This window comes from Ictidomys tridecemlineatus, chromosome 11 (genome assembly GCF_052094955.1).
Source record: "Ictidomys tridecemlineatus isolate mIctTri1 chromosome 11, mIctTri1.hap1, whole genome shotgun sequence".
NCBI lineage: Eukaryota > Metazoa > Chordata > Mammalia > Rodentia > Sciuridae > Ictidomys > Ictidomys tridecemlineatus.
In genome coordinates, this window is record NC_135487.1 from 77,958,571 (window position 1) to 77,979,345 (window position 20,775).

General features: G+C 42.8%; 1 protein-coding gene across 1 annotated transcript in view; it reads right to left on the bottom strand.

The window, feature by feature from the left end:
- The window catches only part of Cnn3 (calponin 3), a 28,698-nt gene extending 15,533 nt beyond the window's left edge, over positions 1 to 13,165 (bottom strand). The window contains exon 1 of the mRNA XM_005327698.5: positions 12,835 to 13,165. Within this exon, the coding sequence (XP_005327755.1) occupies positions 12,835 to 12,891 (57 nt within the window). The 5' untranslated portion in view covers positions 12,892 to 13,165. The remainder of the gene's footprint in view (positions 1 to 12,834) is intronic.
- Between the last annotated feature and the right edge of the window lie 7,610 nt (positions 13,166 to 20,775).

A 20,775-nucleotide genomic window follows, 5' to 3' on the forward strand; every position in this document is an offset into this window, starting at 1 on the left:
GGAAAGTGACGGAAACTGTAGAAGATGGGCCTGGGTTAAAGTAGTAGGAACTTGGGGTTATGCTAGAGGTGACTATATCTTGTCTCTGGACTCTTCCTGTTCTCTCTCTGCTTCCTAACTGCCAGGAGGTAAGCAGCTTTCCTCTGCCCCCACTTCTGCCATGATATTCTGCCTCACCTTAGGCCAGGAGCAATGAAGTCAGCCAGCCATGGACTGAAACCTCTCAAACCATACGACAAAGTAAATCATGTGTTAAGTTGTTTTTCTCAGGCATTTATCACAGCAATGAAAAGCCAACTCCCATAATAACTCAGTGAATCGAGGACATTAAAAACATCCCTGCCTTCAAGAACTAATGCTATATATTGGTCTGTACAGCTACAAACTCTTTAGCTTGTATTATTTGCTTGAATCCCAACATCTCCATGAGATATTCAAGGAAAGCATTATTTATAAAAGCAACAGGTGTGAGAGCGGGATGTGAGCTGTAAAACCTACACCACTATTATCACCCTACTTTACAGAAAGGGAAATCCACTCGCCAGAGCAAGGATTAGAACACTCCATCTGCAGGAAGATGCCTCATCTGCCTCACCAGGTCCTTACATTGACCAAAGCAAAAGGAATTAATGCTTTGTAGCCAAACACAGGAAGTGAGTTAACCCCACCACACCTGCTAGGTTAACGGTATCTGTGGCATTACTATGGTCCATTCTGAGAAATGCATTTTAAAAGACGACACAGACAAACTGACATCAGTTTCTAGAAAAATCAAACTGGGTAGTAAAAGGATTAGAAAAATCAAGATACAGCCCACTAGGAGAATCCGGCTAACCAGAGGTAGCTATATACCACCTAGAAGGAACCTGGAGGGGGTAGAAGAACCAGGCTAACTACCATCTAAATATTTAGATGTAAGCCATACAGAAGTGGGAGTTGATTTACTCTGAATGCCACAGAGGATAGACCCAGATAAACATGTAGAAATTCCAGGGAAATGGATTAAAAGCAAAGAGGAATGAAGAAATACCCTGGGAGTGCCAAAGGAGCACAGGTGGGAGGACGAACTTCGCAAAGGCTGGAGAAGGAATCTCTGGTAAAAAGGCTGGCCAGTCCTGAGTTTTAGAAATCTGTAAGATTCTGCTGAAAGGACCTAGCTGAAGCCCCATAGCTAAAGTGAATGAAAACAGAGATGCTCTTCAAGTTGTGTTTTCTTTTGTTCCACCGTTAGAATATACACCGCATTCCTAGCTAGAGGTGCCAGCTTTTGGCTGTTGTCTAGATTCCCAAGCACTTGATGCTTCAGCAGGACCCTGGGTGCATGGTAGGACTGAAGTCACTCTGGAACGTGGTGGCTGCACCATGTCAGTATCTTTGGAATGTTCATATATTCATTCCTCAACCATTCTTCGGGAAGCTCCTCTGAGTATGGGTCCTCACAGTCAACTGTGATTTGAGGAGGACATGAAGTCCATCTCACCATTGTGGGCCCAGGAGTCAGCTGTGTTGACCTGGGAAATCTTCCGCATGCCCATATCACTGACCAGTCCATGTGCTCCCATCAGCCCACCAGGAAATGGAGCCAGAACACCCCACCACTCCCTTACCGTGAGCTACATATAGGACAAGTTGGGGTGGGGAGGCCAAGAAGAAAAGGGTCTCACAGGACTTCAGTCAGTCCTGGGTAATTCTGGAACTCCTCTAGGGTACCCAGATCTAGGTCTAAGACCACGAATGCCTTTTTGGCTTCCTACAAAGAAGTCCATCCATTTGAGGGAGATGGCTTTAACCAACCAGCTACAGAGCTGAAACATCTCATTTTAAATGCAGGACAGATGCTACTAGTGGGATTACACAGAAGTATTGCAAATATATTAACTCTACAAGATAACACCACATATTTTTCCCTCCACAAAAATTAAAGATATGAAGTTTCCATTAAGTAGTAGGATGGAATTTCCCATTTTTTAAATTTGTACTCTACTTATGAAATGGTATATAAAGACAAGATACTTTCTGAGGCCTTAAGTAAAGGGCTTTGGGCTTATTTTTATTTAATGGTATCATGTGAAAAAAGATTGAATCAGTGTTAAGGTTCACACACCTGTATGCCACCAAGTCCTACACAAATGCTACCCAAAATAGGTTAGAGGCATCCTATTGTCTAAGCTTCTTACCCACCAAGACAAATAAATAAATAATAAAGTATAAGATTTACAGAGTTCCTGGGGAGAGTGGGGAGCCTGAACAAGGCTCCCTTTTCAGTCCTGAAGCTGGAGAGGTCACTGATGAAGGACCCTGCATCAATAGTAAGGGCAACTCCACTTTTCACATGATTGTAATGCAATCTGAAAACATGAAAGAGGAAAGAATGAGTTCCCCAGAAGCCCTGTGCCTTCCATCCATGTTATGTCCAATACAAAGGTCTCTAGGAGATGATGTGGCAAAGGCCTACGATAGACAACCAGGCACCAACATGATAAACCCAGCTTCCCATCCCTTCCACAACCAGAGCCAAGGGAGTCAATGGGCAGAGAGAACAAGTATCCGGGCTACAAAGCGGCCTTCATAGGACTCAGCAGAGAGAAGCTGCAGAATCAACAGTGTACACACTACATGCAGGCATTAGCCCAGGTCATCTCTTCCTGCTGCTGACCTCATTTGCTCCAGAATACCAAGGTCAGGAGCCAAGTAACACCTCCATTTCACATGAGAAGAGGAACACAGCAAGGCAAAGGACACATTCTATTTCCCCATCGGTTCTGCGTTTCCACAGTCCTCTTCTTTATCTTCCCCTGCTAACCCTGTTCCTCTGCTCTTTGCTCCTACCCTGTCTGTACTGAGCCCTTCCCTCTACTGACTCTCCTATAGGCCCCGGCTAACCCATCTTGACTGACCTGCTTCTCTTATGTCATGCCAACTCCTTCCATTTCCTCATTTAGTATTCCCTCCTAACACTCTGGAAATCTGTTCCATTGAAGATGATCTCTCCAAAGGTCACCAGTGACTGCTCAGCAGACACCTCCAGTAACCCGTTTCCAGTCCTCCTGGCCTCCCTGCAGCACCAGTGCTTCCTAGGGGGCCCCTCCATCTCTTCTTTCCTCAGCCTTTTGTTAAAGGATACTCTCTTGGGGCTTCACCCTCTGGCCTGCTCTCTCCAGATTAAGTACCCTTTTTCTCTCCCCCTCAAAAGACATCAATTCTCCCTGAGCTCTGGCCTAGGATTAAAATGGTTAGGAATATGGGCTCTGGAAACTGCTTCCTTGGGTTAAAAATCTGATCTCCACTGTATACCAAGTTTTCTTTGCTATAAACCAGACATCACTAATGGCACTCACACGGCAGGGTTAATCCATGTACTCCACTAAGAACTTGGTGAGTGTCAACACGGTCCTATCTATGTTTCACTGGGCCATTTCTAACCAGATACTGGAAAGATTTCCTCCTTCAAATTGAACACAACTGTCTCTAAGTATCAAGGAGAGATTGGATCCAGCACAACTTTCCCATGAAAACCAAAATACACAATGCTCAAGTCCTTTACCTAAGGCAGTAATTAAAATAGTATTTATGCTGGGTGCAGTGGTGCAGTTTGTAATCCCAGTGGTTCCAGAGGCTGCGGTAAGAGGATCACGAGTTCAAAGCCAGCCTTCTTCTCTTTCCCCTCAAAAGACAGCAATTCTCAAAGCCAGCCTCAGCAACTTAACAAGGCCCTAAACAACTTAGCAAAGCCCTGTTTCACAATAAAATAAAATAAAATGGGCTGGGGATGTAGTTCAAAGGTAAAACATCTCTACGTTCAATCTCCAAAACCAAAATAAATAAATAAAAACAGTATTTCCACATAACCTCTGTACATGTACGCTAAGCAGGTGCTTGACTTCTGAATTCCATTTAGCCTCCCTCCTCTATACTTTAAATTACTTCGATTACTTATAATACCCAATACGATGTAAATGCTCTATAAACATTTTTATCTTTATCTTATTTATTTTTAATGTGGTGCTGAGGATCAAACCCAGTGCCTCATGCATGTGAGGTAAGTGCTCAACCACTGAGCTACAAGCCCCTCTATAAACATTTGTTATACTGTGTTGCTTAAGGAATAATCAGGGGGAAGTTTGTACATTTAAAAATTATTATTTTGTTTTTAATATTTTCAATCTGCATTTGGTTGAATCCACAGATGTAGAACCTTCAAAGATGGAGGACTGACTATATGTCATAAAAGCCAATTACTCCAAACTGTTTGGTTGCCATTTTGATGCTGCCTTAAGCTTTCCACTTTAAGAACTTTTTATATTATCAAATAATCTATAAAGGAGATAACCTCACCCCTTCCCACTGCCAGCTCCCACATAAATCTGATAGAGGTGAGATGGAGCAGGGATTACAGATGTCGGTGACTCAAGGCATTATAAAAAAAAAAAACCAAAGCAAGAGACTTAAACTTTGACAAGGCCACTTGGATATAATTTTGGACTTTTTAAAAAAAACATCCAAGGAGATCTTTCTCCTCTTTCACATCCTTAATAATAATTATAAATAGATTTTTCAAAAGAGCAATTTGATAATACCTAATGATACCAAAGTGTTAGGTCCAGAGTTCTACACTTTTGCACATAAATACTTTGAAAGAAATATCCACCAATAGGGATGTGGTTAATAAATGCTGAAAATTCAAACAGATTGTAATTCTGTTTCTAAAGTGATTGATAACTCAGTTATACAAGTGGTTGGGGTGGGGTGAGAAAGAGAAGATTCTTTCTTTCTTTCTTTTTCTTTTCTTTCTTTCTTTCTTTTACATTTTGGCACTGTTTACACTTTTTACAACAATTATTCCATTCACAAAATGATGATTTTCATAAAGAAGATGACAGGCAGAGGTAATCTGTCCAAAAGTTGTAGGCTCAGCAGGAATCTGGACCCAGATCTGGCTCCAAAGTCTGACTCTTTTCCACTACTGGCTACTCCCCCCACCCCATCTCCATCCCCACCAAACCCCTGTAGCCCCCTGCCCAGCCTAGGCAGGAACTCCACAACTGTGCCATATGCAAATCTTAAGAACAACAAGCAGGGAGAGTGGTCCACCTAGGCTCTGGGGCTGAGCAAAAACTCCTTTTCAATTCATGAAGAAATTAAGGGAAAGCAGATCCCAAAACACCTCTAACTACTGGGAAGGGGGGCTGAAGTGGGAGGATCCCTAGGAAGTTAGAGACTAGCCTGGGCAACATAGTGAGACACTGTTGCAAAAATAATAGTAACAATAAAGTGGCTACCACTATTGATACATAGTATCACTGTGGATACTTTGAACATGTACATATGAACATGTTGCCAAGTTAAAGAGCACTGATTCAGCCCACCTCAATCTGCAGTCTCAAAGGTCTTTGCCAGCATGGTTCAAAAGCTCATAAGATTATTTGGCAGAGATGTCTCAGATTAACCCCTCTAAAAAGTAGCCTCCTGCCACATAGTTGGAAGATTCTGTAAGACCAACTGCAGGAAAGGTTGTTCCACAACCCGTGAAAAGATAAAGAGAAGGGTAAAGAAATCAAGACCAAAGAAGAAAGTTAAAAATGAAAAGCTGGCCAGGCAAGGTGGCTCACACCTGTAATCCCAGCAGCTTGGGAGGCTGAGGCAGGAGAATCACAAGCTTTCAAAGCCAGTCTCAACAACTTAGCAAGGTACTTAGCAACTCAGAAAGACTGTGTCTCTAATAAAATATAAAAAAGGGCTGAGGATGTGGCTCAGTGGTTGAGCACTCCTGTGTTCAACTCCCAGCATGCGTCCATGCATATGCACACACACACACACACACACACACACACACACACACACACAAAATGGCTGGCTGGCAAGGTACATGCCCGTGTGTGAACACAGTGGGAAGTGAAGGGTTTTTAATACAACAGTCAGGTCTCTGAAGAAAGGTAAGGGTAAACCAGGACCAAACTTCAGAGCATTCCCATTCAGGGGAAGGCATCTAGCCACATGTGGGCTGAGGAGCAGCCCAAGGGTTCCAGCTCTGCTGCTTTGGGGCAGGGATCCCCAAAAGCTCACAATAGGAGGTTTCCTGTACACGTGTGCTTTCTATACTTGATCAATAGTGTGATATAATTGTTGTTGCTATTTTTGCTTTCAAAGTAGAATCACATGTTTGAATTAACCAACAGTAAGAGAGATTTGCCACACATGGAACTCATTATTTGCTCTCCTATTTCCTCCCACGTGAAACAAAAGGAGAGAGGAAAGTGCAACAATGAAGCTTATACTATAGCCACTGGTGCAGCCTGTGCAGCACCAAGGAGGGCTGAGAAGCTGTGGATAAAGAAGAAGGAAAGACCAGTGTCCAAAGATTCAGAGAAGAAACAAGGCAGGAATCTCAGTTCAGTCCAGCTATTTCACAGCTACTTTTCCCTTAAAAAATTATTAGGAAGAGACAGGGAAGTAACTATCCATGCTTAGGTTAGGACTAGCCAGAAAAGTCCTTGCTAACACAAAGGGATTCTACAATTTCCCCATCTTCCCAGAGACTGCAGATGCTGTAACTAAGAGTCACAGCCACACCCTAAAACTTCCCAGTCCTAGGGGCAGAGAGAAGATACAGAGGAAACTCCCTCCCTGCCTCATGAAGGCAAACCAGGAATGTACTCTCTAAGCATAGAGTTGCTTCACAGGCATTGAGGTAGAGACTTTGGCTTCATAAAAACATTTAAAACTGAAAGCTTCCAGTAACAAGCAAGATGCAAACACTCAAAGGTACAAAAAGTTTACCAGTGAACTGAGAAGGAAAACAGCCCTATATAATCAAGATATGAAAGATTATCTTGTTTAAGAGGAATCAACCTTTTAGGAAAAAAAAAAAAAGCAGAAGATTACCATGCCCAAATCAAAGACTCGGGCTTTGTAGAAAGTTCCATTTGTTAAGGGCAATGTGGACAGAAGGGAGCACTAGAAGAGATCCTGGGGTTTCACTGTGAAATGCATCATAAGCTGTCAGGTAGTAAAGTCCTGGATAAGGACACCAAGGGCAGATCACATTCCTGACACAAAAGTGAAACACCATTGCACTACCTGCCAGAAGCCTCACTCAGATACAACAGATCTGAAAATGAATGTTCAGCTTCTGGAGATAGCATCAATAATTGCAAGATAAACAAAGCTCGGAAAACAAGACAAAACCTATAAGCAGAGAGGCAGTCAGCCAGCAAAGTTGAACAATGGTTATTTTTATATGATCTGCATTTTTGGTTCCAGGCATTACTCTAAACACTTTGAATGAATTATCTTCATTATCTATTTCTCCCATCAACCCTGTCAAGGTGAGCATTACCATATATTCACTTCACAGATGAGACACACACTGGTTGTCACTGGCCCAAAGACGACATCAAGACAGAACCAGGATTCCCACACAGTGACTGTGTTCGTAGCCACTGACAAGAACAATGGATGAGAGCAGCCATAACATCTTCCAGTTCACAGGGATTCGTATGGTGATGGTGGTGTGTGTGCGCATTTTGCAGTACTGGCAACTGAACCCAGGGCACTTTACCACTGACCTATACCCCAAGCCCTTGTTATTTTTTTGAGACAAGGTCTCACTCAGTTACCCAGGCTGTCCTCAAATTTGCAACCTTCCTGCCTCAGTCTCTCTAATAGCTGGGATTACAGGTGTGCTTTGTTTTCATAAAGCTTGCAAGATATGTTTGCATTTATTACAATGAGGACCTCAAAAACTGTATAAGCCTGAGTCTGCCTGATTTCTGCTCCAGAAATCCTTAACAATAATCTAAAGGTACAAGAAAACATGATTAACAGGAAGAGTTCACTGATAGCTAGAAAATGTGTTCGGAATTAAGGAAAACCAACACACAAGCCATAGGAGGCTAATGTCTAGAATAAAGGAGAACCTGCCAAAAATTCTAAGGACAAGCTTTCTCCCACTACCACCTAGCCATGATGAGAAGGAATGTATAACATTTGCTCACTCTCCTTGATAAAAGGGTAAAAACATATTGAAAAACAAATAAACCCATTCAATTGTGTTTAAGTCAGATAATATCAATCATAGCTCATTATTAAGTGGGGTAGGTAGGTTGGGGGTGGGTAACCACTCACTAATTCTTGTGTTACCAACTGGAAGAGAAACAGGCATAGGAGAAAAAACAGTATATTATCTCTGGCGGACAGTAGTATCAGGAATGTCTTCACTGTGAAGCCTATTTCTGAAATCTATCTAAAAAAAGTAGATAGAGGCAGAAAGTATAATTTCTACAAAGCGGGGAATACAAAAAGCTGTAGATCTCAGGACACTGAGCACAAGGATCCTCATTATAATTCCAAAGTCTGAATGAGTACACCTTTTCAAATGTCAGCAAAGTGTATATTCTTTATCTGCTTTGAGCCAAACGGGTTAAAAAATAAATAAACAACAACAACAACAAAACTCAAGCAGACAAACTTCAATGGCCAGTCCCTGCCTGGAGCAAAGATCCTGACCTGAGAAATCCCTTCTCTGGCAGTCCTCTGGGAGACTGCCTTGCAGAAGGGCCCTCCACCACTTCTCCCTAACTGAGGAGTCTAGGAAAGAACCCAGACAAATCAGCAACAAAGACAGAATTATCAGTGATAAAATGTCAATGTAATCTTAAAATGAAATGCTTAAGAAAAACAAGCTATAAAAATTATTGTGACCTGCAAAAGTATCCTACATACACTATAGAATCGTCTTATGCAGAATACGTTAACAGGGTTAATTTTTAGTTTCTAAAGATCTCAAATTCCTTTCATGGTAGATAAATCCATTAAACCAACAAAATGTTTATTGAGCAACTACCATGTGCCTGATTATATTCTAAAATATAGACCTTGAAATATATCAGTGAATATCTCTAGTGGAAAGAGATGAACAATAAACAAAACCATTTTTTAATTCTATGCAATTTTTTAATGGATATTGGCACTCTACCTTAAGATATAATTTATAACTGGAGTCACTTTGTGTTTACTCTCACTCTCAGCTGCGCAGACAGCTGGGAGGACCTTGTAGGGCACCAGTTTATTAATACAAAAGGAACACTTACTCTATGATTGTTTAACTTGTTCTGCAATGACTTAACTCTTGAGTAATATGTCTTCCAAAGTGGTTTTCAGGTGGTTAGGAATATAATTTTGTAACTAACAAGGTTCTGCAAGCAGCTACTTTGCTCAAATAAGATATTTCATATGAACAGAAGACTGTAAGAATGTATAATCCAACTTCATTTTTTTAAAACACTTCAATTAGCCTCCTCCCCAAAAACATACTGAGGAAAGGCCATTTGAGGTCCCCTGCAAAATTCTTTCCACCCCAATTTATTTCCTCTACTTTCCCTGAGACCTATAGGAAGAGTTCCTGTAACATTGGCCCTGACTGGTGAAGGCATGCTTCCTTGCATCTTCAATTTTCGGACATACCCTGACTCCAACATTTTGTTTACAGCCAACTGTCAGGAAATGTTGTGCTTCTCCTGAGAACATTTTACATTTGGTTGTTATTGTTGTTGTTTTCATAGCTTATTAGGCACAGAGCTGATTCTTTTTTGTATTTAAGCCCCAAGAACATTTAAGGGCCTGGCTCAACTTTCATGATATAAAGCATATCACTTTATGAGTATTTTTATCCTCCAAGAAATGATCTGAAAAGCTTCTACTCTCTCCTTGGTCTTCTTATGGTACTTTGTAGATTGTAAAGTATTGGTCCTTTTGTTGTTGTCTTCTTTCGTAGTTATTAAAAGAAACTTTGTACATATTCTAGGTTAAAGGAATCAAGTTTCTTGGACTGGTTTCAACATCTTCTTGCTTCATTAAAAAAAAAAAAGTTAATTTGTATGTTCAGCTAGATATCATCAACTCAACCAGAAAAAAATGTCTCAAGTTTAAAGATTTTTCCTGAAATAATGTTGATTAAAAATATTTAAGATCAAAGCCTCCTTTAATTTATTGATGAACTGCTTTCACAGCTAAACTGCATAAAGATCAATGCTTATTAATATAAACTGGATCCTTAGAGGTGGCAGAGACAAATCCAATTAATGTAATACTGAAACTAATTTTCCATTACTGAGTTATTAGTTACAATATAGCAATTAAATAACTTAAAACTTAAGTCAGATGCACCTCAACAATGCAGTGATTTGGGGGTGGTAACTATTTTTCTCCCCATTTTACAGTTTAGGAAACCAGATGACCATAAACAATTTACCAATGCCATACAAGGCAGTAAGTGGGGGGGGGGAGGGGGTATTTAGAACCCACATTTGCTTGATTCAAAGTCTACTCTACATTGCCTCCCCAAGATGTTTATGCTTGTTTCCTTCATTAAATGAGTTTTTTTTTTAAAATAAGTCTGACATTTAATCAACACATGAATTATGCAATAAACAAGCAGCAAGAAGGAATTGAAAGGTGCCCAAACCAAGCAACGTCAAAGTTCATGTTTCTATATAGCCACTCTTTTATCCAACAGTCCTAAACCATTAGTTGAAACGCAACACCTGACATAAAAACGTAGCAAGCATGGATATTTGGTTTCCATTGCCCAGATTAGAAATAGCACTACACAATTAACCACAATATCCAGAAATGACAGGTGTACAACCAAAATAGGGAGAAGGGGCAAATAACAGTGACTTGTGGTAGAACAAGTCTAAGTCCTTCACTAAACTAAGACATAGTTTTTAGGATTAAAATTCTTAAAATATTCCAACTTTGTGATCCTGAGCCCATCACACCCTTTCTGAGCTTCAGCATACTGATCTGTAATGATGCAGGATAATCCCAGCAGTATTCCCCACCTCACAGGGTTGCTCTGCTAAGATCAAAAGACTTCCTATGAAAGGATACTGTATGAAAGGACCACATTAATGAAAGGGGTTATTAAAAAGTGGGTTTGGTGCTTAAAGGGATAATCCCACAGCCTTTATAACTAATTTTTCAAAGGTTCGGGAAACTGAGGTTTTACTGTTTTTATTCTTTAAAAACATTTATAATTATAGTGATCTAGCCCCAGCCTGTGCATTTCTTAGGGGTCTGCTCAATAAGAAGTAGAAGGGCAGAATCTGCTACCTTAGTCAGCAAAAAGAAAACTAATTTGGATATTAACATCCAAGAAGTCAGTCATCTGAAGGACAGCCAAAGTTATCAGTACCTTATTTACAATACAAAGGTAAAGAGGCTTAACTGCTCCCAGTTGGAAAATCACCAGAGGAATTAAAATTAGTGTATACACGGAGTGAGGGGATCACATCCAACACTTTAGACATGCTGATTCCCTCAAAGGTTTTCTAAAGTTGGTTTGTAAACTTTGTTGCTAAGTATTGAACCTTCCTACCAAAGTTTTCAGCTGATGAGGTGATGAGGTTAGTACTCAATCATAAAAGAACCACTCACAAAACAGTTTAGAAAAAAATGTTTTCTAACATGGGCAACATATTTGAAAAGGTAAAACAACTAAAGAATTCAACTTTATATACACGGGACTCAAAAATCAACTCCTTGTTCCAAAGATTGTTCAAAATCTCTTGGCTGATTAGAATGCGGGAGAGAAGATTCACAATTCTTGCTTGGGTTTGACAACGGTGCGCTCCGTTACCTCTTTGTAATTCACACTGCGGACACCCGCAGCCCTGGGACCTTACCGCTATGCCAGCGCCAGTGTATTCTACCAGCGGTGGGACGGTGCGGTGGCAATCCTGACATGCCTGGGCTCCCGGGAGGTTAATGGGAATTAAACCACAGCAGCTCTCCTTTGTGGCGCTTTGGCCGGAACAGCAGAAAGAAGACAATGAGCGGTCTGTGCGCAGTTCCACGCCGATTGGCTAGTCTCTCCCCCCAGAAACCCCTTATGTCATGGGCTTGGAATGCAGGCAGGGAGGAAGGAAGGAGAGGATTTGGGGAGGGGGACGCCTCTCATCTCTTTCCCAGGCCAAAAGTCCCAAAGATAAACCCGACGCCTTCTTCTGCTCAGAGGCAAAGCTGAGTGTCACCAAATCTCAGACACTTCAAATTATAACCCGCTTCAGCAAATAAACCCACAAATATACTCTTTGATATCTTCGACAGTCTCTGGTACTACAAACTTCTCGGGGTTTTACAAAAAGTCTCAAGTCTACAGCAGATACCACTCCCAAAGCGGCGCTCTCAAGGCTTTGTCTGGGTTTTCTACAGAAGAAATAATTTGCCCCAAGGTACAAGGATCGGCTCCCGATCTTCAGAGGGGCCCAGGGGTCTACGCTATGCTCAGGTCTCCCGCCCCAGGAGATGGCGAGGAACAATGAGGGGCCCCCTTTGGCCACGTAACCGGCCTAACTTCGCTCAAGACACAATTCGGTGGGGAAGGAGGGGGTCGAGGTGGGAGGAGGCACAGGGTCCCAGCGGACGGTGGGGGAGCCAGTGGCTGCAAGCTGGGTCCCAGGAGCGCAGACTGGCCCCGCCTAAGAGCGAAGGACCACGCAGGAGCGCCCTCTTCCCAAAGGGGCGCAACCTACAGCCACCGAACAGCCCCCGCAGCCAGAGAGGCCGGCGCTGCGGGATTCCAGACACCCGGGAGCCCACAGCCCGCCGCTAGTCCCGGCCCTCGGCGCAGGAACAAAGCCAGGAGAGAGCCCGGGAGCCAGCGCCTGGGGACAGGACGCCACGGGAACACGAAGCAACTCTCAGGCCGCCTCGACGTCCCCTCTCAGCGAAGCCAGAGGGCCAAGGCACTCCGGGCGACTCACAGCCCAGCGACGTCCTCAATTGGTGGGGTGCCCCGGGCAGGGTCTCACCGCCCACCCGTCCCGGGCATACCTTGTTCTTCACCTCGGCCGAAAGCCCGTAGGAAGGGCCCTTGTTGAAGTGGGTCATGGTGGTTCGGATGGCGGGAAGAGGCTGCGTCGGGGTTCGGAAGTCTCTCGCACTCGGCTTCCCGGCTCTTGGCCCGGAGGAGTGGCCGCGAGAGAGATGCTCGGATCTCGCTCCTTTGGGCCGCGAAGAAGGCGACCGGACTCGACGGTGGGGCGCGGGCGGTGCCTCGCAGACTCGGTCGGGCTGGAGCCTCCGGGTGCACTTCGGACTCGCGCTGGCCGCCTCTCTCGCTGCCGGCACCGCAGCTCCGCACGCACTGCCCCCAGCCTGCTCCCCCCCGGGCTCTCGGGGATTGGCTCGCGGGCCCGACCAATGGAGGGCCGCCTCCTCCCGCCTCTCCCGCGAGGGGGCGGTGCGGCCAGTTGAAGGGCAGCGGGCGCCGTGCTCCCTCCCCGCGCGGGGCCCGGGCCCCCGCCCCAGCCCCCGCCCCAGCCCTCACGCCACCGAGGCCCGCGACGCAGCGGCCCCTCCTCCTGGCCCGGCCCCGCGGGCTGGAAGCGGACGCTCCTCCGCCCCCGCGCTTGGCGCCTGGGGCTTCCGAGCCGCGGTGGCTCACAGCGACTCTCAGGCTTCCGCTGCTGTGTTCGGGGGCCCTCGGAGCTCCGACGTAACCCACCCCGACTGGCCCGAGGCTGACCGCCATCCCTGTCTGCCTCCTCTCGGGATCCCAGCAGCCCAGATGGAAGAAGGCAGGGTCCCTCCGCAAACACCCAGAACAACCTGGGAACCCAGATGCCATAAAAACGGAGGCCCTCCACTGAGGGCTTGTTCCTTCCTCACCTGGCAGCCTCCCACACCTGTTGGTCTGACTTCAGAAATGGTCAAGGTTCTTGGCCAAATTTACGCTGGAAAATGTGCAAAACCTGGGGCTTTTCAGGTCCTTGACATCAGGGGACCTCTTTGAATCAGGAGTTGATTGTATGGGAACAGATGTTCTTTAATTCAAAGGAGTCTCCTTTTTTTTTTTTTCTTTTTTTTTTTCCTACCCTCCCTTTCTTCTGATCCGGAACTCATTTGATAGATGAGGAAGGGAACAGAACATTCAACTCTGGCTTGTGAGCATGGCACTATATTACACTATATGCCTGCTGAAGGTTATCCAATTAACTTGCCCCAAAGAACTATTAGGTGGACTTCGTACCCGTTTTAGAGGCGAGGAAGCTGAAACTCAGAGATCTCCCAAGTATCCAGGTCAAATTCTACCACCTCCAAAACTTCACTCACTTCTTGCCATTGCTTTTTTGTGCACACCTAGGGCTGGTTTCATTTCTCTGAATCCTAGTGTGAGAGCTTTGTTTGCCAAATTCCAGCTGACGTGACAAAAGAGATCACCCTACCAGGTGTGGCAACCTGCTTGAAAACAGGAACCCAAATATCTCCCCATAGTTGAGCCATCCTGGAATAGAAATGACTAAGGCAGATTGAAAAGGAAAAGTACAACATTGCTAATTAACTTTGTAAGAGTTTTCCAGTGACTTTGGGAGATAGAACTTGAGGAAAGAGGGAGGAAGCAAATAAAGAGAAAAGTGAAATGCTTTATAAATGATTGGCTAATTGAGTCTGGAGGTAGTAAGCATAATTAGGGCATTCTTTCCACACAAAGATATCACAATTGACCCACTATTTGTGGGGCAAGCAGTTTGGGCTGTTTTTCCAGTAGTGTGACAGTGGCGATGTGTCATTCATAAAACCTCACCCACTTTTCTTCAATACCAGTGTGTGTGAGAAATGGCAGAGTCCAAATTCTGATCACAGTCCCCAACCTGTAAAGCTTCCTGCAGCAAAGTAAGTCTGACACCTTCTGTTCCACCACAATAGAGATGGAAAGCACTGTCAAAATCATTGTAATCTACTTAAAAGTTATTCCTTACAGTATGTTCAAGAACTGTATTCTGGCATGAAAAACACAAATTTAAGAAATAGAGTTTCAGGGGCTGGGGTTGTGACTCAGCGGTAGAGTGCTAGCCTAGCATGCGCGAGGCCCTGGGTTCGAACCTCAACACCACATAAAAATAAATAAACAAAATAAATGTATTGTGTACAACTAAAATAAAAATATTTTTTAAAAAAAGAGATAGAATTTCAGGTGGAGATGATGAAAAATTCTGAAGATGGACATTGGCAGTGGTTACACAATGTGCTTAATGGTGCTGTACACTTTAATAGGAACGTTAATATTTGCTACATTTATTTGGTCAATTATTATCCTCCCCAAGGTACTTAAAGTTCTTTCTGACATTAGTATTGAAACATATTTATTGTTGGCCCTGTTGGATTCCACTAATGGTCTTGAGGCTTCCATCTTCTAGTTTACCTCATTGCATAGGAAAAAGTAATGCTATGTTTAAGAATAAAATGAAAAAAGGATTTTAAAACTGGGGACAATTGCTAAGAGCCTTATTGAGATATAATTGATATATAATCATCAAAAACTACACATATTGAAACTGCATAATTTGATACACAAATACATATACACACCTGCAAAACCCATTATACAACCAATGGACATATCCATTTACCCAAAAGTTTCCCCATGTAACCCCTTCCTTTTGCCCCTCCTTGCAACCACGCCTCACCAGGCAATCATTGACCATGTTTTATGTTACTATAATATCATAGAGTTTTACATAAATGGAATCATTCATTGTATACTCTTCCCTATCTGGCTTCTTTCTCTAACAAAATTATCTTGAAATTCACAGTAGTTGTAGCATATAATATTGGTTAATTTGTTTTCATTACTCAGTAGTATTCTATCATAGGGATGTATACAACAATGTGTTTATTCATTCCCTTGTTGATGAACATTTTGATGTTTACATGTTGGAGCTATTACAGATATATGTGCCTTGACTTATGATGGGGTTCTGTCCCAATAAACCCTGGGCTTCCTAGCCGTGGTGGTTCACATCAACTTTCAGGCTTCCGTTGCTGTGCTCAGGGCCCTCAGAGCTCATGGTAAGTTGAAAATATCATAAACTGAAAAGGGTTTTGATGCACCTACTGAACACCCCGGTTTAGTAACAGTACACTGTAGAACATCTATCAGTTGCTTACTCTGGAAATCATGTGGCTGACTAGGAGCTGTGGCTCACTGATGCTGCTCAGCATCAGGAAGGTATATCACACTTCATATGACTTTCCCAGGAAAAGGTCAAAATTCAAAATCTGAATGTACTGTTTTTACTGAATACCATATCACCACCATAAAGTTAGAAAATCATTAGAGCAAACCGTTGTAGGTCAGATATCATCTGTAAAGCCACTGTAAACATTCATAGGCAAGACATTGTATGAACATATACTTTCATTTCTTTTGGATAAATAGCTATAAGAGAAATGACTGGACCATGTGAAAAGCATATATTTAACTTTTTAAGAAACTGCTTATCTTTTCAAAATTGTTGTACCATTTTATACTCCCACCAGCAAGTAGGAATCTAAGTTCTTGTACGTCTTATCCTAGTCAATATCAGGCATGGTCAATCTTTTCAAATTTAGTCATTGTAATAGATGGAGAGTGGTATCTCATTATTGTTTTAATTTATATTTCTCTAGTAAATAATGATGTTGAACATCTTTTCATGGGCTAATTTGCTGTTTTGTCATGAAATGTTTAAGTCTTTTGCCCATTTTTATTGGGATGTGTGTTTTCTTAATATAGTACATATCTTTTATCTTATCTCTGTCGAGACAAATATATGAAATCCTGACCAAATTCTAATAATACAGTGTTATGAGTAAAATAATACCAGCATGTAACAAAATAACCTTAAGTATTTTCTTTTTTTTTTTTTAAAGAGAGAGTGAGAGAGGAGAGAGAATTTTTTAATATTTATTTTTTAGTTTTCAGCAGACACAATATCTTTGTATGTGGTGCTGAGGATCGAACCTGGGCCGCACGCATGCCAGGCGAGCACGCTACCACTTGAGCCACATCCCCAGCCCTACCTTAAGTATTTTCATGGGAAGTTTCCTTAATATGTTGAATACTTCAGATTGAAATAAATGCTCTTAAATAAATCAACTCTTCTAAATTCCCATTAATTAAATGCAAGTTTTAGAGAATTGTGAGAAAGTATTCTGTCACAGATACAAATCTGTGGATGATATTTTCATATCCCTTGCCACCAGGATAATAGTAACAAATGTTTGGGGGATTACACTGTGTCTTAACAAAAGTACCCGAGACCAAGTAATTTATGAAGAATAGAGACTTCTTTATTTCACAGCTCAGGAGGCTGAGAAATCCAACAGTACAGTGCCAGACTCATGGTGCCAGCAGCATCAGTACATGGCGGAGGGAACCACATTGCCAGACAAAATGTGTCTGCTCAGGTCTCTAATCTTCTTCTTATAAAGCCACTAATGTCACCACAGGGTCCCCAGCCTCATGACTTTCTCTAATCCTAATTTTCTCCCAAAGGCCCTACCTCCAAATACCATCAAGATATAAACTTATTTCCAATACATGAACTTTAAAAAAAAAAAAAAAAAAAAAAACAGGGATTGAAACCACGGGTACTTAACCACTGTGCCACATCTCCAGCCCTTTTTTATATTTTATTCAGAGACAGGATCTCGCTGTGTTGCTTAGGGCCACACTAAGTTGCTGAGGCTGAACTTATGATCCTCCTGCCTCAGTCTCCTTAGCTACCGGGATTACAGGCATGTGCCACCATGCCTAGCATACATGAAATTTTGAGGAACACATTCAAACTATAACACCAAGTAAATCCACAATGTCCAAGAGTTACAAAGAACTAGGAATTGATCAGCTTTAATAAAGGCAGAGGAGAGCTTAGAAAGTTCAGAGACTAAGAGAATTTTAAGCACCTGCTGTGTATTAAGAATTACGGGTGGTGAGATTATCACCCAGAAACATGGAGACACTTTTCAAAAAAAAATTTAATTGTTGATGGACCTTTATTTTTTATTTATTAATACATATGCAGTCTGAGAATTGAACCCAGTGCATCATGCATTCTAGGCAAGTACGCTACCACTGAGCAATAACCCCAGCCCAACAGAGACACTTTTGAGAGTGAAAGAGGCACTATTTTGTGTGAGCAATAAGCACTGGGGACTCAATCCAGGGGTGCTTTACCAATGAACTACATTCCCAGTCCTTTATCATTATTATTATTATTATTTGTTATTTTTAAGACAGGGTCTCACTAAATTGCCAGGGCTGGCCTTGAACCTGTGATTCCTCCTGCCTCATCCTTCTGAATAGCTGAAATTACAGGCATGAGCCAACTCCCCTACCAGGAGTAGGTGCTAATGATAATATCATTTTTAGTGTCAGGCAGTTCAGATAAAACCCTATAAGGAGTGCTCACTTTCACCCTCAAAAGTGTTCTTGTTGAGATGATCAAGCACTTAGTCACCCCACTTATAAGCATCACTCATAACAACCCTGTCACAGTGAATATTACCTATGCCCTTTTTATAATAAAAAAATTTAAGATTTAATGAAGAAGGATGCGCAACTTGGCCAAGGTAAGATGAATAACAGAGAGAGAATTGGGATTTGAAACCAGGATGATTTCTCAAAAACGAATTTCCCAAAGCCCTGAAAAAATCTGAATCACTTTTTTTGCGGGGATAATGCTTAATGGAATTCATTATTAAAATGCTCCTTTCTTTATTGTCTTTTTCCTTATAATAACAACTTTGCACAGGATTTGATCATGATCTTCTGCTGTTGTTCATCTTCATGTGAAATCAATTTCCCCAAAGGATGAGCAGCCAGGTGAAGGAGAAGCAGAGAGCATGGCAGGGAGAAGCAGCTGAGAGCTTCCATGCTTTTTCTCCAGGCACACCATCCTACAGGAGCCTCCCTGTGGTCAGCTCTCTGGACGTTATCTGAGATCCCTCTTGTAAGGCACATTTGCTCCTACCCCTATCCCCTCACTTCATTTCTCGTCTTTGAGAGTGCTTGCCATTCACTCCAGATGACACATTAGTACAGCAGTACCCTTTGATGCCCCTGGATAGGTTCCAAGACCCCCAGGGGATGCCTAAAACCCAGGACCCTATACAGACCATACTGTATTTTCCCCTGTATACACATACCCATGATAAAGTTTAACTTACGAATTAGGTACAGTAAGAGATTAACAGCAACCATAAAAGATGAAACTATGTAGTAATAAAAGTTACATGAATGTGGTCTCTAAGTATCTTATTGTACTGTACTCACCCTTCTTCTTGTGAATATGCGAGAAGATATTTAAAGGAAACCCTTTACAACTGCTCTTTGGCATTTCCAAACTGTCAGCATTGCTGCTCTTGCACTTTGTGGCCACTATTAAGTAAAGTAAGAGTTACTTGAACACAAGGGTTGTGGTACACTCGTGGATCTGATAAGCAAGTCCACTACTGAATGACTAAAGGAGAGTGTGCGACCATGCTTTCAGAGGTTTCTATCCATGGTTGCTTGGCCTGATGGCTTTGGACACATGGCCAAGCAGAACATCATGGCTGGGAGAACATGGTGGAGAAAAAGCTGCTTACCTCATGACAGTGGGTAGTAAATAGAGAGGAAAAGTTGGGATTCCAATATCCCCTTCCATAGCAAGTCCTCAATGATCTGACTCCCTTCCATGAGGCCGTACCTGCTGAAAGTTCTACCACCTTCGAATAGCATTACAGGTGGGCAACCAAGCCTTGAACACATGGCTTTTGGGTTTCATTTCAGACCCAAACCATTACACCTACATCTTCACACTAATCACAGTGGCCACAGGGAGGTGGGTCTGGGTATGTGACCCACAATGGTGTGGGAGGTGCATAGGCAGCTTTGCCAGCTCCATGGGAGCTGAGAGAGGGAAGAAATACAATTCCAGAAGAAACTTGAGGGAGGAAGGGGTGGCCAGCAAATGAAAAGATGCTCACTGCTTTTCCTCCTCAGGTCCACAGGAGAAGGGCCCCTCATTTCCACGGGCCTCTTTAGAGTTCTGCACTTCATCTTTTATTATTATTTTTCTTCCATTCTTTTGCTCAAGGAGGACCCCTAAAGTTAGACAAGCTTCAGAACTCGCTAAATCTAGAGCTACCCTATAATGTCTGCTAAGAGCCATAGCCAAGTAGTAGGATGCATGGCATTTTTTGTTGAAAGGTGACGCCAGCAAGCCATTGAGATGAGATGATTATGTTAAGATCTGCATTCTTATGGATATTAGACCCCTGCTGTCCACCTCGGCCTGCTAAGGGACTCCTGGAGAGTTCCCATTGGTTGGGGAAGTGCGGTAGGAGGGAATTCTGGAGGAGGAACTTCCTGTTGGGGTCTGGGAGAACACATCGTGTGTAGGTTGGTATTCCCCCGCCCCCCCCCCAGCGTATGGGGCATTGGCGGCAGTTTCAAAAATAAAGTTTGTTCCTGCTTCAGTGGCTCGTGATTTTGTGCCCAGCCAGACTGCGGCACATGTCCATATCCCCTTCAGTTATAGACAGTCAGGCACCAAGTTCTTGCCAATGGCCTAACAACATTGCCTTCCTCCCACCCAACAGCTTGAAACGGAGGTTCTTATCATCTCTTGTGGCAGAACAGCATCCTACCTCCATCCTCTCCCAGATCCATCTCCAGAACGGAAGCCTTATATCCTGCTGATTCCTCAAAAAAAAAAAAAAAAAATTAAACATGGAATTATCATGTGACCCAGCAATTCCACTGCTGGGCATATACCCAAAATAATTGAAAGCAGGATCTCGAGGAGATATTCATATACTTTTGTTGGTAGCAGCATAATTCACAATAGCCAGAGGTGCAAACAAACTATGTCCACTGATGGGTGCACAAGTAACAAGAGGTGGAATATAAATGCAATTGCATAGTATACAGCCTTAAAAAGAAAGAAATTGTAACACACACGACAA